The sequence below is a fragment of the Dendropsophus ebraccatus genome, chromosome 1 (genome assembly GCF_027789765.1).
Source record: "Dendropsophus ebraccatus isolate aDenEbr1 chromosome 1, aDenEbr1.pat, whole genome shotgun sequence".
NCBI lineage: Eukaryota > Metazoa > Chordata > Amphibia > Anura > Hylidae > Dendropsophus > Dendropsophus ebraccatus.
In genome coordinates this window covers 26326635-26342414 of record NC_091454.1, presented here as the reverse complement: position 1 = coordinate 26342414, position 15780 = coordinate 26326635, and the positions used below count along the sequence as shown (strand labels likewise).

The following is a 15780-nucleotide window of genomic DNA, read 5'->3' as shown; positions in this document are numbered from 1 at the left end:
GCTATATACCCGGTTGCATCCGGACAGAACTGTTGCTACTAGTTACCTCATCTATAATAAAACCGCTGTTACTGAACCCCGGCATTGGTGTCCACTAACTGGTGCCCTGACTAAGTGCAGCGAAGAATCGCATGCCCATCTTCACCCGCAGATTCCACAGACCGGCCCTACAGCTGTGCCGCCCTCAGGCCTATACCGTGACAAGTATAACCCCTGCAGCTGCCCCGGTCATTGCCCGCTCATAACACCAGCACTGCGGAAGTGGCCCCCAGGGGCCAGGGCATCGCATTTTGAGCAGACAGTCCCTTCTTCCAGCTCATAATCATTGCCAGCAGTTCACAGGTTAGTAAAGGGAGTTTTACTGTTATTCCCATTTATAACAAAATAATAAGCTTTTAGCACACTGAGAATAGCACACTGTGAATGTGTGGGTGTGGGGCTCCATTATGCTTAGTATGTTCTGCATAGCGCTACCATAAAGCTGCCTCGCCGTGCTGACACTGTGCCTGTAATCATAATGAAGATATAGGGGACATTGCTTGCCACAGCCTCCATGGACAGCTGCCCACAACATGCCACGGCTTATAACACAGAAACATTCATCACGATGGGCGGTGCTTTTACCCATAACACACAGTGACTTTGCAATGATCATTGGCGTCCATAGAGGATATAAAATAGGTCTCGTCTCTATGTAGGTTATTGTGACCCATTAAAACGGGGACAAGAGCAGCCATAGAATGGTCCTCCTCTCTCCAGAGACCCCATAGTAGCTGCCACCTCTATGGTAGATATGCCTTTGGCAGTGGTCGTAATGATTAATAAGGTCAAGACCAATCTTTTTTTTATTTTTTGGGATATCCTCAATTATTTATTTTATTTATTGGCAAAATGAATTTTGTCAGATTACATATTCAAGTATGCTACCAAAGGCGGGCATTACATTGTTAAAGGGTTCACATTCGAATTTAGCTACATTTATTGCTTCCATATGTATGTTCTATATATTCCTGGGGGCATCTATTTTTATCTCCCCCCTTTGGAGTTTAAACAATGAGAAGAAGGTCCGTATTACATATTATTATTAGTCATTATTGGCTGAACAAGCCGCTAATATCCCTTATTCAATATACATAGGTGACAAATAGCTGATCAATGGGGGGTGGGGGGTCTGACTGCTGGGACCACAAAGGATCATGGAAATGTAGGTCAGTTGTCCTCAGAGAAAATGAACACACATGCATGTTCAGCCTCAGCTCCCTTCGGTCTGTACGGGAATCCCAAAGCTAGCTGAGCTCTCTACTTGGCAGTCCCATAGAGAATGAATGGAGTGGAGGCTAAACATGTGTGCTGCAGGTCCAGCAATCTAAGGGACCTCTGTTCTCGTGTATTGCTGTTGGTCCTAGTGGTGAGACTCTAACCAATCAGGAAATTATCCTTTATCCTGTGGATGGGTGATAGCAAATTCCTTTGTGCCCCTTCATCTCCTTTGTGCTATCAATACAGCTTTGATCTGTCGAGGCATAGACTTCACAAGAATTCTGAACGTGTACAGCAATGTATAAGACCTCTGAAGGTGTCTAGTAATGTACCAGACCTCTGAAGGTGTCCAATAACATACCAGACCTCTGAAGGTGTCCAGTAACATACCAGGTCTCTGAAGGTGTCCAGCAACGAATAAGACCTCTGAAGGTGTCCAGTAACGTACCAGACCTCTGAAGGTGTCCAGTAATGTACCAGGTCTCTGAAGGTGTCCAGCAACGAATAAGACCTCTGAAGGTGTCCAGCAACGAATAAGACCTCTGAAGGTGTCTAGTAACGTACCAGACCTCTGAAGGTGTCCAATAACATACCAGACCTCTGAAGGTGTCCAGTAACGTACCAGGTCTTTGAAGGTGTCCAGCAACGAATAAGACCTCTTAAGGTGTCCAGCAACGAATAAGACCTCTGAAGGTGTCCAGTAACGTACCAGACCTCTGAAGGTGTCCAATAACATACCAGACCTCTGAAGGTGTCGAGTAACGTATCAGGTCTCTGAAGGAGTCCAGTAACATACCAGACCTCTGAAGGTGTCTAGTAACATACCAGACCTCTGAATGTGTCCAGTAATGTACCAGGATCTGAAGGGGTCCGGTACAATACCAGACCTCTGAAGGTGTCTAGTAACATATCAGACCTCTGAAGGTGTCCAGTAACATACCAGACCTCTGAAGGTGTCCAGTAAGGTGTCCAGTAACATACCAGACCTCTGAAGGTGTCCAGTAACATACCAGACCTCTGAAGGTGTCCAGTAACATACCAGACCTCTGAAGGTGTCCAGTAACATACCAGGTCTCTAAAGGGGTCAAGTAATCTACCAGGTCTCTGAAGAGGTCCAGTAATGTACAAGACCTCTGAAGGAGTCCAGTAACATACAAGACCTCTGAAGGGGTCAAGTAACTTACCAGGTCTCTGAATGGGTCCAGTAGTGTACAAGACCTCAGAAGGAGTCCAGTAGTATACAAGACCTTTGAAGGTGTCCAGTATTGTACAGGACCTCTGTTAGAATGTGCAAGACCTCTGACAGACAGTAAAAGGCAATGCAAAGTGGATCACAATTTGCTGTAAGGGTCAGGACTACCGTCTCTGACAAGAGTCTCTGCTTCTCTACATACAGTACTTTCCCTGGTCGCCTACCCAAGGGTGCCATGAAATGTATATAAACACTTATATAAACACTTGCTGGCTCAGCGCACCTTGAGCAGCAAATGTGAGTGAGCGACAATACTTACAGCGTGGCTGCTTATCATAACATACCTCCCAAGTGTCCCTCTTTAGGAGGGACAGTCCCTACTTTTGACCTATGTCTCTCTGTCCCTCTTTGCCCCTTACATGTCCCTCTTTTTGACTTAGCAATTAGAAATAATACATTTTCTATGTTGCTCTAGAAAGTGTCTTGTTTCTTACTGTATAATAGACCCAAACGTGCAGATTATTCCATTATGTGGTGGATGTGGATGGTGGATCCTAAAGATTGTTATATATTCAGATGAATCATGTGACATTATGGCCCCTTTCACACATGCAATTCATATGGCCCCATACACACATCTGTAGGTGTTACGGATGCATTTTGGGGACATGTTCTATGACACAGATTTGTTTTTAAGCCATTGTGCGTTCGTGTCACCTATTCAACAGTCGGTCCCTGAAAATGCGGACAGTTACTGAAACACATTCGTAATCCTGTCTGCAGTTGCGGGTCCTTATTAACAGACAGGGTTACTGATGTGTAAATGGGACTTTCAAGTGTAGAATGCGAATGTGTCCCTTTGGATGGCCAAAGTGTCCCACTTTGGCCATCCAAAAAGTTGGGGGCTATGGCTGTATGGGGGAGCATCCTAACAGGGGGCTATGGCTGTATGGGGGAGCATCCTAACAGGGGGCTATGGCTACATGGGGGGCTTCCTAACAGGGGGCTATGGCTGTATGGGGGAGCATCCTAACAGGGGGCTATGGCTGTATGGGGGAGCATCCTAACAGGGGGCTATGGCTACATGGGGGCTTCCTAACAGGGGGCTATGGCTGTATGGGGGAGCATCCTAACAGGGGGCTATGACTACATGGGGGGCTTCCTAACAGGGCTCTATAGCTACATGGGGGAGTATCCTAACAGGGGGCTATGGATGTATGGGGGAGCATCCTAACAGGGGGCTATGGCTGTATGGGGGAGCATCCTAACAGGGGGCTATGGCTACATTGGGGGCTTCCTAATAGGGCTCTATGGCTACATGGGGGAGTATCCTAACAGGGGGCTATAGCTGTATGGGGGAGAGCATCCTAACAGGGGGCTATGGCTGTATGGGGGAGCATCCTAACAGGGGGCTATGGCTACATGGGGGGCTTCCTAACAGGGGGCTATGGCTACATCAGGGGCTTCCTAACAGGGGGCTATGGCTACATGGGGGGCTTCCCAACAAGGGATTATGACTACATGGGGGAACATCCTAACAGGGGGCTATGGCTACAGGTAGGAGCATACTAACAGGGGGCTATGGCTACATGGGGGGCTTCCTAACAGGGAGCTATGGCTACATGGGGGAGCATCCTAACAAGGGGCTATGGCTATATGGAGAAGAATTCTAACAGGGCGCTATGGCTACATGGGGGAGCATCCTAACAGGGGTCTATGGCTGTATGGGCTTACTACAAATGGCGCTATGTTACTATGTGGTGAAGATATTTGTTCCTTATTTAATGGTAATAGGTGATGTGGATATGTGGGCGTGGTTATGTGGAGGGCGTGGTTATGGGGCGTGATACATTGCCATTATTGTCCCTCTTTGCGCCCAGCAAATGTTGGGAGGTATGGCTTATCTCCTATTGTCACATATGCTTCTGTACAGATTCAGCTGAAGTAGTAAAAAAAATTTATTATTCATAAACTTTGCTTTGTAACATCCAGTTCATTCTGAATCAATTTGCTCATCTCAAGTTTCCATCTTTTTTTTTTTTTATAAACAATTTAGTGATCTATGAGATTCCAAGAGACAGTGTTTGCTCCCTTAGCAAGTCAATGAGATTTGGGCACCCATGATGGTTCCCCTGCTGTCTTTCCACGGACAAAATATTAAGAACACCCCACAAAGCTGCCATTGTGGAGTGGGTCATAATGATAGTAAGGTTATGACCAGACACCAAAGTAGGACCCATTCTCTGTTCTGACACATGACTCTCTATAGTACTATAATATCCATATGTCTTAATAGGTTATGACGACCCCTTTAAATTCATATAGGCCCAATATTGCAAATAAGACATTAAGAATAAAGCCGTTCCAATGTACTATAATAAAAGCATGAGGTAGATAGCAAGCATATGAGCACATGGAAAACAGATCCAAAAACCTGGCAACTCCAGCATATGGTGCTTTCACTGTAACAAGAGTTTCTGGAAACAGGCATATAAATGAGGAAATTATAATATGTGACTCGGAATAGACAGTGAGCCATAAATCCAAGGGGAATGTAAGAAGTGATGTATGGCGTAATAAAAAACGGAGAGTTTGGTAGTGCTTCAACCATGGTCACTGACCAGTGTAACCAGTATAAGAGACTTGTAGAATGATGATGAAGTTATGTCTACATGGGTGTATTTGCCTCCGATGTGTTGTGTTAATTCTTCCAGCAAAATTGTGCAGCAAGCATGGAAATCATGCATAATGGATTATATGGGCCTGAGCCTATGCTGATAGCTGGAGTATATCAAGTTGCCTACCTGAGCTGTGTTTAAGGGTGGTATTACACGGAACGATAATCGGCCGAATTGGCCCGATTCGGCCGATTATCGCTCCGTGTAATAAATGCAACGATCAGCCGATGACAACGATCATTGGCTGATCGTTGATATAGGTTAGAACCTATTTTCGTCGGGCGCCGACCGCGCACCGCTGCGTGTAATAGCGGTGCGTGGCCGGCGACTAACGATATACATTACCCATCCACGTTCCAGGGCTGCTCCTGCCGTCCGCTTCTCCCTGCGTCCCGCGCGCGCTCTAGCGTCACAGAGGCCTGTCAGCTGATAGGCCGCTCAGCCAATCACAGGCCTGTGATTGGCTGAGCGGCCTACCAGCTGACAGGCTGCTGTGACGCTAGAGAGCGCGCGGGACCCCCGGGAGAAGCGGACGCAGGAGCAGCCCTGGAACGTGGATGGGTAATGTATGCCAGTTTAGCAAGGGCTGCAAGGACAACGGTAACGATGTCCTTGCTGCTCTTGTCAAACGATTATCGGGCCGTGTAATAGGTCCAGTAAATGAGCAACGATCTAGCAGATCGCTGCTCGTTTACAGGTATAATCGGGCCCTGCTAGGCCCGTGTAATACCACCCTAACAGTATTTAAAGGACAAGTGCCATGAAAAACTTTTTCCCAGTAATTGAAGCACATTACAAAGTTATATAACTCTGTAATATGCTTCAATCACCTATCTGCCTCCCTTCCCTGTCTTTTCCCCCCTCCACCCCCCACCAGGAATTGTCCTAACTCACACAGACCTAATGACTGTCGTCACCGTCACCAAGCTCTTATCTCAGCTCCTTCTCCTGTTACACTAGCCTCCCCCCTCCCCTGCCTTGTCAGGTGACTCAGATTGCTCAGCTCCCATTGGCTGAACTCCGGCGCATGGGCAGCCCCCCCCACACACACACACCTCATACCTTCTCTCCTGCTGCCGTGGACTCAGTGAGTGAATGATTCATGTCACTAGAGAAGATAAGAAAGTGACAATCGGAGCTGAGTAAGCTGAGTCACCTGACAAGGAGGGGGAGGCTGGTGTAACAGGACCTAGAGCAGCCCTCCTGCTGATGACTCATCCTCACAAGAAGGAGCTGCCTGGTGACGGTGATGACAGTAATTAGGTCTGTGTGAGTTAGGATACTTTCTGGTGGGGGGTGGAGGGGGGAAAAGACAGGGAAGGGAGGCAGATAGGTGATTGAAGCATATTACAGAGTTATATAACTTTTTAAGGTGCTTCAATTACTGGGAAAAAGTTTTTCATGGCACTTGTCCTTTAATTACATGCTTTATGGTAAGCCTCGTGGACATAGATCCAATCATATCTGTATGGGACACACTTGTAAGCGCATGCTGCGTGACCTCTGTGCTTTGTGGAAAGGTCATTCCACATGGAGGGGGAGGGGGAGGCTGAGCTGCTAGTGGCTTTCCTATCTATTGGTGTCACCTTTCCCTGTAATGCTGTACACATCACATTAAATTATATACTTTAGTAAACTTGTCTCCTTCTTCTGATATGCCCTTTTTTTCCCTTCTAGCTTATCAACTACCACTCTGCTCTAAAAGCAGCAATCTGGCTGATTATATATATATATATATATATATATATATATATATATATATATATATATATACTGTATAACATTTATAAATATGTATACTATAGCAATATATACACCAGCTATGAACTATGTCATCCTCCTCGACTAGCCGCTCCAGCCTACATTACCATCTCCCTTTCATGTACACATATTCATACAGTATATGTCTTTATTATGAGTATATGGTTTACAGCATGTTGACTTGTATGAATGCAGTAGGTGCTGCAGATTTTCGAACAGCAGCACAATAGTCTGTCATGTACTGATTCTGAAATGTTCTGCAACACTGCTGTGGGAGGGGAGTAGGCAGGATGGGAGGGCAGTGATGGAAAGCAATGTATTCTGGGAATTGTAGTATTGAGCAACTAAGATAGTGAGAGGACATGGTGGAAGAAAGGAAAACATACAAAGTTTTGATGATTTTAGAACTGAAGCAGATAGGATAGCGATGTTATACGCTTTTTTTTTTACCTTGAGGTTTCAATACCCCCTTTAAAAAATGTTCCTTACATCTCTCTCTCTGCTGCACTATAGAAAATGTACTGCTCTCTAAAAAAATCTAACGGTAGTCCAAACTGTCTGCCTTAAAGTGTCACTGTTGTTTCATTTTTTTTTTTTTTTTTGCAGAAATCAATAGTACAGGCGATTTTAAGAAACGTTGTAATTGGGTTTATTATGCAAATATGCCATTATCTGCATTAAAAAGAAACTTTCCCCAGGTCCCCCCCTCCCTTCTCTCTCTCATTCACTGCTTATTATCAGGAAATCTCGACTACATCAGTCGAGTCCTGTCTTTTCTATGGAGAGGGGAGGAGGGAGATTAGTCTGCAGCAAAGAGCAGAGAACAAAGGATTACACAATGGGAGCTGTGTGAAAGCCGGTATTCAGAGGTCCGAGAGGTCAGTGCTGACTTCAGAGGAGATATCCCAGTGATGTAGCTGTAAATTAACTCTTTGTTGTTCTGTTTTGGTGCCTCATCTTTCTCCACCCCTCCCCTCTCCATAGAAAACAATAAAGACAGGGGGGAGAGCTTCAAACTGATTTTTCATTATAAAAATGCATTTTTCGGCTAATAAACCCATTTACAAAGTTTCTTAAAATCGCCTGTAGTATTGATTTCTGCAAAAAAAAAAACAAGACAACCCTGGACGTACAGTTACGCCATGGCAGTCTGTCACCAATAAAATATACCGTAGCGTGCGTAATTGTCCAAACTATTAAAATATAAAAAGTGTCATTGCGAACGGCCTACACGAAAAGAGGGAAAAAAGTGCGCGGATTACAGATTGGATGTTACATCAAAAATGATCAAAACGTCCGATCTTCACAAATATGGTATTAATAAAAGCTAGAGATCATGGCGGAAAAAATGACACCCCATACAGCCCCGTAGGTGAAAAAATAAAACCGTTATAAGCGACACAATAGGCCCATTTTAATAATAATTAATTGCCAAAAAAAGGATTTCATTAAAAAAAAATCTATAACATTAGAGAATCTGTGTAACCTGCATATGGTTGTGTTCGGAGTGACCTATAGAGTAATGGTATCATGTCGCTTTTACCATATAGTGCATTACGTAGACACAGGAACCCCCCAAACGTTACCATATTGCATTCTATTTTACGATTTCACCAATTTATATTTTCATAAATAATATATTTGGAATTCCGTCATACATGTTATGGTAAAATGAATGACGCCATTACAAAGTACAACTATTTCTGTAAAAAACAAGCACTTACATGGCCTGTAGATAGAAAACTGAAAGTGCTGGAGCTCTTAGAAGGGGAGGAGGGAAAAACAAAAACACTAAGATCAAAATTTGCGCGGTCCACTGGGTCATTTTGGGCCTGGTCCTCAAAGGGTTAAGCGACAATGACACTTCATAGATCCTTACCTTATATTCCATCTCCCCAGTTCTCAGCCTCTCCAGACACATTTATATTCCTACATATGACATTAGCATTAATTGTATCTGTCCCGGGGAAATATGATAGAATTACAGGACATGTTCACTTCGCAAAGACTTATCCCCAGTCCTGATTCGCCTTTTAATCTGCTGCTTTCCACTTTCCAGAGTACGGAGATAAATGCGCCAAATTAACAGTCATTTGTCAATTTCCCATAGTGCACGAGTCCCGCCAGATAGAATCCTCTACTCTTATGCCGTGAACTGAGACGCCGAATGTCCCCTGAGCTGCCAAATTGTATTTAGAGAACAAAAGTATGAGCAAGACTTGTATCAGCCAAAGGTGAGAAGATGCGAAAATGAAACACTTGTAACAAGGCGACAGGCTTTTATTGTGATTGACTACAAAATGACTGCGCTGGATAGAAGGGGAGAGTGTGACATTTGGAAAATTGTTAGAGGAACAAAATAGTTTTGTCTCGCCTTCTTAGGTTGCTGCCTATCTACAGTATGTACAGTGTGCAAGTCTACCATAGCAATTTTTATGCATTTAAGGTGTCAAATTGTCCTCTGTAATAAAACATATGATTCACTGTGGAAGACCTGCTAGGATTTCTCTTATAAGAGCAAGGATGTGATTTCCTAGCAGGGGCATAACTAGAAAGGGCCGGGCCCCATAACAAACTTGTAATCGGGCCCCCCTCCTGAGCGTCTACCTTCTCCCTCTGTGGGTAATCCTCCTGTTTGTTAGCCCTCCGCCTCTTAGATATCATATGTTAGGAATCTCCCCTGGTATCTCCACAGTAGATAGTGCCCCCCATGGTAGACATCTCCTCTAGTGTCCCCCTTGGTAGGTATCTCCCCTATTGTCCCCTGTGGTAGGCATCTCACCTCGTATTTGCCCAGTAGATAGTGTCCCCTGTGGTAGACATCTGCTCTAGTATCTCCTTTGGTAGGCGTCTCACCTCGATCCCCCCCCCCCCCCCGTAGATAGTGCCCCCCATGGTAGACATCTCCTCTAGTGCCTTGGTAGGCATCTCCCCAAAAGAGACATTTCTCTTATTATCCTACCCCACCAGTACATAGTGTTCCCCATTGTAGGCTTCTCCCTTGGTAGTATGATGGCAGCTCAGGAGGCCCATTGTATTGCAGGGATGGGCCCCCTGATGTGGTGGACCCTGTAGCGGCCGCCAGGGCCGGCCTTGGGGGTGTGCGAGCAGTGCGGCCGCACAGGGCACTGTGCACTTCCAGCAGGAAGGGGGCGCCACCTGCGTCCCCCTGAGCCCATAAATCCGGCCCTGCCTCTGCACAGCAGCCTTGCTGAGAGACAGCAAGGGGGAAACATGTGACTGCTGCCTGGCCCCGCCCCCCACAGCATCTCACAGATGCCCATAACCCCGCCCCCTCTCTTCACGGAGACACCAGCAGTGTGATCCTCCGCTCTACCTCCTCATGGGCAGAGACATCCTCCACTGATCCTTCTGTGTGACTGTGAGTATATATATCTATCTCTGTCTGTGTGTTTGTCTGTGTGTTAGTGGAGTTTGTGTGTGCTCTGTGTGGTAGGACAACAACTCCCAGCATGATCCTGTGTGGCTGTGTGGTAGGACAACAACTCCCAGCATGCTCCTGTGTGGCTGTGTGTGGACAACAACAACTCCCAGCATGCTCCTGTGTGGCTGTGTGTGGACAACAACAACTCCCAGCATGCTCCTGTGTGGCTGTGTGTGGACAACAACAACTCCCAGCATGCTCCTGTGTGGCTGTGTGTGGACAACAAAAACAACTCCCAGCATGCTCCTGTGTGGCTTGGTTTGGTAGGACAACAACTCCCAGCATGCTCCTGTGTGGCAGGACAACAACTCCCAGCATGCTCCTGTGTGGCTGTGTGTGGTAGGACAACGCCTCCCAGCATGCTCTTGTGTGGCTGTGTGTGGTAGGACAACTCCCAGCATACTCCTGTGTGACTGTGTGTGGTAGGACAACAACTGCCAGCATACTCCTGTGTGGCTGTGTGTGGTAGGACAACAACTCCCAGCATGCTCCTGTGTGTCTGTATGTGAAATACAACAATTCCCAGCATGCTCCTGTCTGTGTGGTAGGACAACAACTCCCAGCATGCTCCTGTCTGTGTGGTAGGACAACAACTCCCAGCATGCTCCTGTGTGGCTGTGTGTAGTAGGACAACTCCTCCCAGCATGCTCCTGTGTGGCTGTGTGTGGAGAACAACAACTCCCAGCATGCTCCTGTGTGGCTGTGTGTGGAGAACAACAACTCCCAGCATGCTCCTGTGTGGCTGTGTGTGGACAACAACCTCCAGCATGCACCTGTGCGGCTGTATGTGGATAGCAACAACAACTCCCAGCATGCTTCTGTGTGGTGTGTATGTGTATATGTGACTGTATGTGTGTCTGTGTTTGCAGGATATATATACTGTGTGTCTGTATGTGTCTGTGTAAGAGAGAGATTTATCAAACATGGTGTAAAGTGAAAATGAAACTGTCTCAGTTGCCCCTAGCAACCAAAGAGTCTGTGAGGAATGAAAGGTGGAATCTGATTGGTTGCTAGGGGCAACTGAGTCAGTTTCACTTTACACCATGTTTGATAAATCTCCCTCTGTGTATATGTATGTGTATATCTATCTGTGTAAGCAGTATATACAGTGTGTGTCTCCAAGAGATAGGCTTGGGATGGGCTACAATCAGCTGGGAGGGGGGGGGGCGCCAAAAGAATATTCTGCACAGGGCGCCATCTACCCTAAGGCCGGCCCTGGCGGCCGCTATGGCTGCTATACTGGTACTTACATCCCTGGGCCCTAGGGGACATTATTTAAAGTAAGGAATCAAACACCATTGTGGTTATCTATAAGAGAGAAAGATTCTTGAGGGAACAAGGAATCTCCTTGACATACATAAACTCAGTTTCAAATTTAGAAATACTTTTGGACAAATTTTGGCCATAGGGTGAAGCAGAGATTTCATCAGGTGATGATCTTGCTGGTGGAGGTAAGAGTGCAGACAGTAATATGGACATACATGTTCAATAGCAGTCGGTAGAATGCTCGTCTATAGGGAGGAGTAAGTCAGAGTTACACAGCTCTGGTGGTTGCTTATCCATCCCAGAACAATAGAGTCACATGAGGAAAATCCAATATGCCAATGGCATCTTTTGTCGATGGAAAATTAGAAACCAGCCATATACATATCTTACACAGTCAGCTGAACCCACTATAGGCAGAACTTCCGGCCCTCCAGCTGTTGCGGAACTACAATTCCCATCATGCCTGGACAGCCAAAGCTAAAGCTTTGACTGTCCAGGCATGATGGGAATTGTAGTTTCGCAACAGCTGGAGGGCCGGAGGTTCCCCATCCTTGACCTAGACAATCCCAGTCAATAATGCATCCCCAGTGTGACAACTACCTTGTCAACCATGAAACCAAAAAAATTACTGTGCTATTCATGAATGTGAATATTCTGTATAGATAATGGACTCCAAAAGCAAAGTAGATAACAACCACTTTGAAACTGAAATTGTTTGCCATTCGAGTCCATTTTATATTATGGCCGTAAGTCCCTGTACAACTGCACGATAATCAATCATAAGCAAATGATCAGGTGACGAGCGAGACAACACGTTCATTGGCTGATCGCATCTTTTACACGGCTAATAAAATCATTGCTATTAGCCACACTTTGTCCTGTGTAAACAGGGGATGTGCGCCTGACAGTGATGAATATAAAGGGCTAAACAATTAATAGAGCTGTATTGAGGATCAGTAAACAAGCGCTGATCACGCAGATCGACGCTCGTTATCTGGCACCATCTGCCCATCTAAAAGGGCCATTAGAAAAGGAGGGTGACAAGAATGGAAGCTGTATTAGTAGCCGCATTGATACAAAGCCTTCCTAGAATCCAATATACTGATAGAACATTAGAAAAGAGAGCTAATACTGTATGTACAGGTGAATGACATATAAATGGGCATTACTATAGGGGGTTATAGCCCCCTGCTCCTATTATCACACTGCTCTGCCTGAGTGTCAGTGCTTACTGCCATTCTGAAATTCTATTCATGAACCAGGAAGAAAATGGCATTTATACTATAAGATGCGTTCCCTTTTTAAATAAAATAACGTTATTAATACATAGGCAGAGCTACGTTTGTGACTGTTCAGGTCTCCAGGAATAGCACTTTAAAGAGGGTTATACAGGCCCCGTTACATGGCCGCTTTCTTCCAGAAACGGCACCAGTCCTCAGTTTTGGGTGTGGGCTTTGCAGCTTAATTCCATTAAAATGAATGGAGCTGAATTGCAGTACCACAGACAACCTGAGCATAGGGGTGGTGCTGTTTTTGCAAGAAAGTAGCAGTGTTTTTTTTTTCTTATCCTGGATAACCCTTTAATACGTGTAGCGCCCCTATTATCCAAAGGCAGCTCATCAAGCGAATAGTTCTGAGCTGCAATACCATGAACAGCCTAAGGACAGGTATGGCGCTGTAAAAGGTGGTGTCCGATATTGCAGCTCATCCTTATCCAAGTCAATGGTCCCGAGTTGCAATACCAGAACCAGCCTATGAATATTAATGGCGCTATTTCTCTCTAATATATCATTGCTATATGTCTATATGATATATCTATTTGCAGGATAGTCGCAGCAGTCTTGAGGCACGCAATGTGTCCTAGATAAAATCCCTGTCTGTACAGTCCCTATAAACCTACAGTATATTATTCATAGCAGACATGGACGCAAGGTGTGAGGGTGCGTAGGACGGATGCAGGAATGTCTCGTTTCGTTACCGTAATGGGGCAGAAATGTCTCTCCTTTTGGGCAATTAAACTTGCTGCTTGGAAACAATGCGTTACCTGTCTATCGCAAGGTATCAATCACGGTCGCCATGGTAACAACATCCTGTCTTCCTGGGGACCAACTCTGAAGCTGTTGTTACCATAGCGATGTAGTACGGAAACAGGGTCAGTGTCCGTTCCTATCGTCAGGATGGATGGGAGATGTTGTTGTCACTCTCCTGTCATCTGTCGGTCTCTTCTGTCCCCGTTATTACGTTCAGCACTTATTTAATCCTCTCCAATATTCAGGATTTTTCTGAAAGTCAGGAAGGAAGGAGGAAGAGGAGATGGAAGGGGGGGGGGCAGATGTTTGGGAAGCAGTTGCCCTGGCAACAGAGTTAGGGCGTTTCGGAGGGTGGTTGCTATGGAGATGTGGATGCTGACGACGGCTGGTAAGGTTGGGAGGACAGATTGGCTTCATGCTTATCTGCAGGCTTGTCAGTCAGAGCCCCTGCCTTCCTCACCTTCAAGATAGCAGCAGGGACCCAGCAGAACAGGAGTGAGCTCCAGTGCCAGCACATATACCAGGCGAGTGCTAGAGAGCTGTGGGCACGGCTATAGGCACGATACAGGCTGAGAGGTGAGGGAGATCACATCAGGGATAGATAGCAAATGTTCATGGAAACCTCTATCTGAATCTCTAGCGAACGTATTGACGGAGCACATGCACAAGTCATAACGGTGTAGGAAGACGTATACCAAGAAGACGAAGAAGAGGGCGACAGGCTTAGTCAGTGACAAGAACAGAGGAGTATAGAGACATCTCAACACTTCCAAGCAGCAGAAAAGGAGATAATACCCTGAAGATTGTACTTGGCCAGTGACATCTCCATCCAGCTAGTCAACGCCGAACGTCTCCAGGTCATCGTAGCGTGATTCCAGCATGGCTACCATCACCTGCACACGCTTCAGCGAAGAGTACCAACTGTTCGAGGAACTGGGAAAGTAAGTCTTATCTTCTTATATTGTGGTCGGAGATCTTGAAGGACAAACGGGAGGGGGGATTAAGTCTTTCCAAGTCTTCTGATATTTGGAACGGCGTCATTCTAAATCATAGAAAGTTTGGTCGAAAGCAGGACCGCAAATTCTTGGACTGTCCTTAATAATTGGAAGACATTACTCAAAAGTGCATTGTTCAGATATTACCATCTTCCGTTAGGAAAAAAAAAATCCGGTCGTAACTTTTTGACAAGTTGTCATAAAAAAAAAATAGGGCAAGAACTGTCTTGAACCAAGAAGTATATGTATGTTCCTTAAAGACATTCTGGTCGAGGAGAACCTATCGATGATATACAAGCCAATGGTTTAGTTTGGCAACTTGGCTAAAGGACTAGAAGTTCTAAGCTTGTAGGTCAGGCTGTGAAGGTGTTCAATGCTGGACGTCTATATTGTTCTTGTCTTGTGTATTTTGACCCTCGATAGAATACATTCCATCACTGTGGGATAATTCCCTCCATAGGTTACGCATACGCATAAGGTGCAAGCTTTCATTAGCCTCGGCATAGGGATAGATGCCTCTGATGTCTCGGAGGTGACTGTAAAACCTTCACCTTATCCATTTAACTAAATCAATCTAATAATAAATGACTAGCGGTGACTGCGATCTTGTAATAGCCTCTGGGGTCATCCGGTACAGGTCCTCTTAGGAAATTCTCTGTGACATATGGCTGCTACGGTGCACTGGGAATAGGAGCAGTTTACAGAAATCAAGGGCATCTTACACCTTCCAACTGGCACCGAGTCAAGGAAGCCATGCCATGCTATGGAGGCAAGGAGTGATAGGGTTTCCTGATACTGTCTCTGCGTTCATAGCCACGGCCAATGGTATCCCGAAAGGAATTGGGCTTATCCCAATCCATATTAGATTAATTACACTTGCAGCTTAGCATATTAAATCCGATAGACCCACAGTATCTGCTATGGAGCCTGAGGGTCTCTCGTCGGAATATTTATATAGGATAATTATTCTATCTTGAATATGTTTCATACCATGACATTATATGATTGCAAAACTTCGATTGAGCCGAGGCAGTTTGACATCGCCTATAGATTGCTTATTTGTTGCTTCTTCATGTGCATGATCACATGTAGATGTTGCATGAATTGCAAAACAGCAGCATATTGCAGAGAGCTGTTCATTTGATTAGAGACG

General features: G+C 45.5%; 1 protein-coding gene across 5 annotated transcripts in view; it reads left to right on the top strand.

Annotated features, from left to right (window-relative positions):
* Positions 1 to 13711: 13711 nt before the first annotated feature.
* The window catches only part of CAMK2A (calcium/calmodulin dependent protein kinase II alpha), a 155965-nt gene continuing 153896 nt past the window's right edge, over positions 13712 to 15780 (top strand). For 4 of the 5 annotated variants that reach the window (XM_069969142.1, XM_069969141.1, XM_069969140.1 and 1 more), the window contains exon 1: positions 14034 to 14573. In XM_069969142.1, coding sequence (XP_069825243.1) covers positions 14512 to 14573 — 62 coding nt within the window. In that variant the 5' untranslated portion in view covers positions 14034 to 14511. Of the gene's footprint in view, positions 13755 to 14033; positions 14574 to 15780 lie in introns of those variants that run through there. The other variant, XM_069969139.1, reaches the window with a different exon arrangement.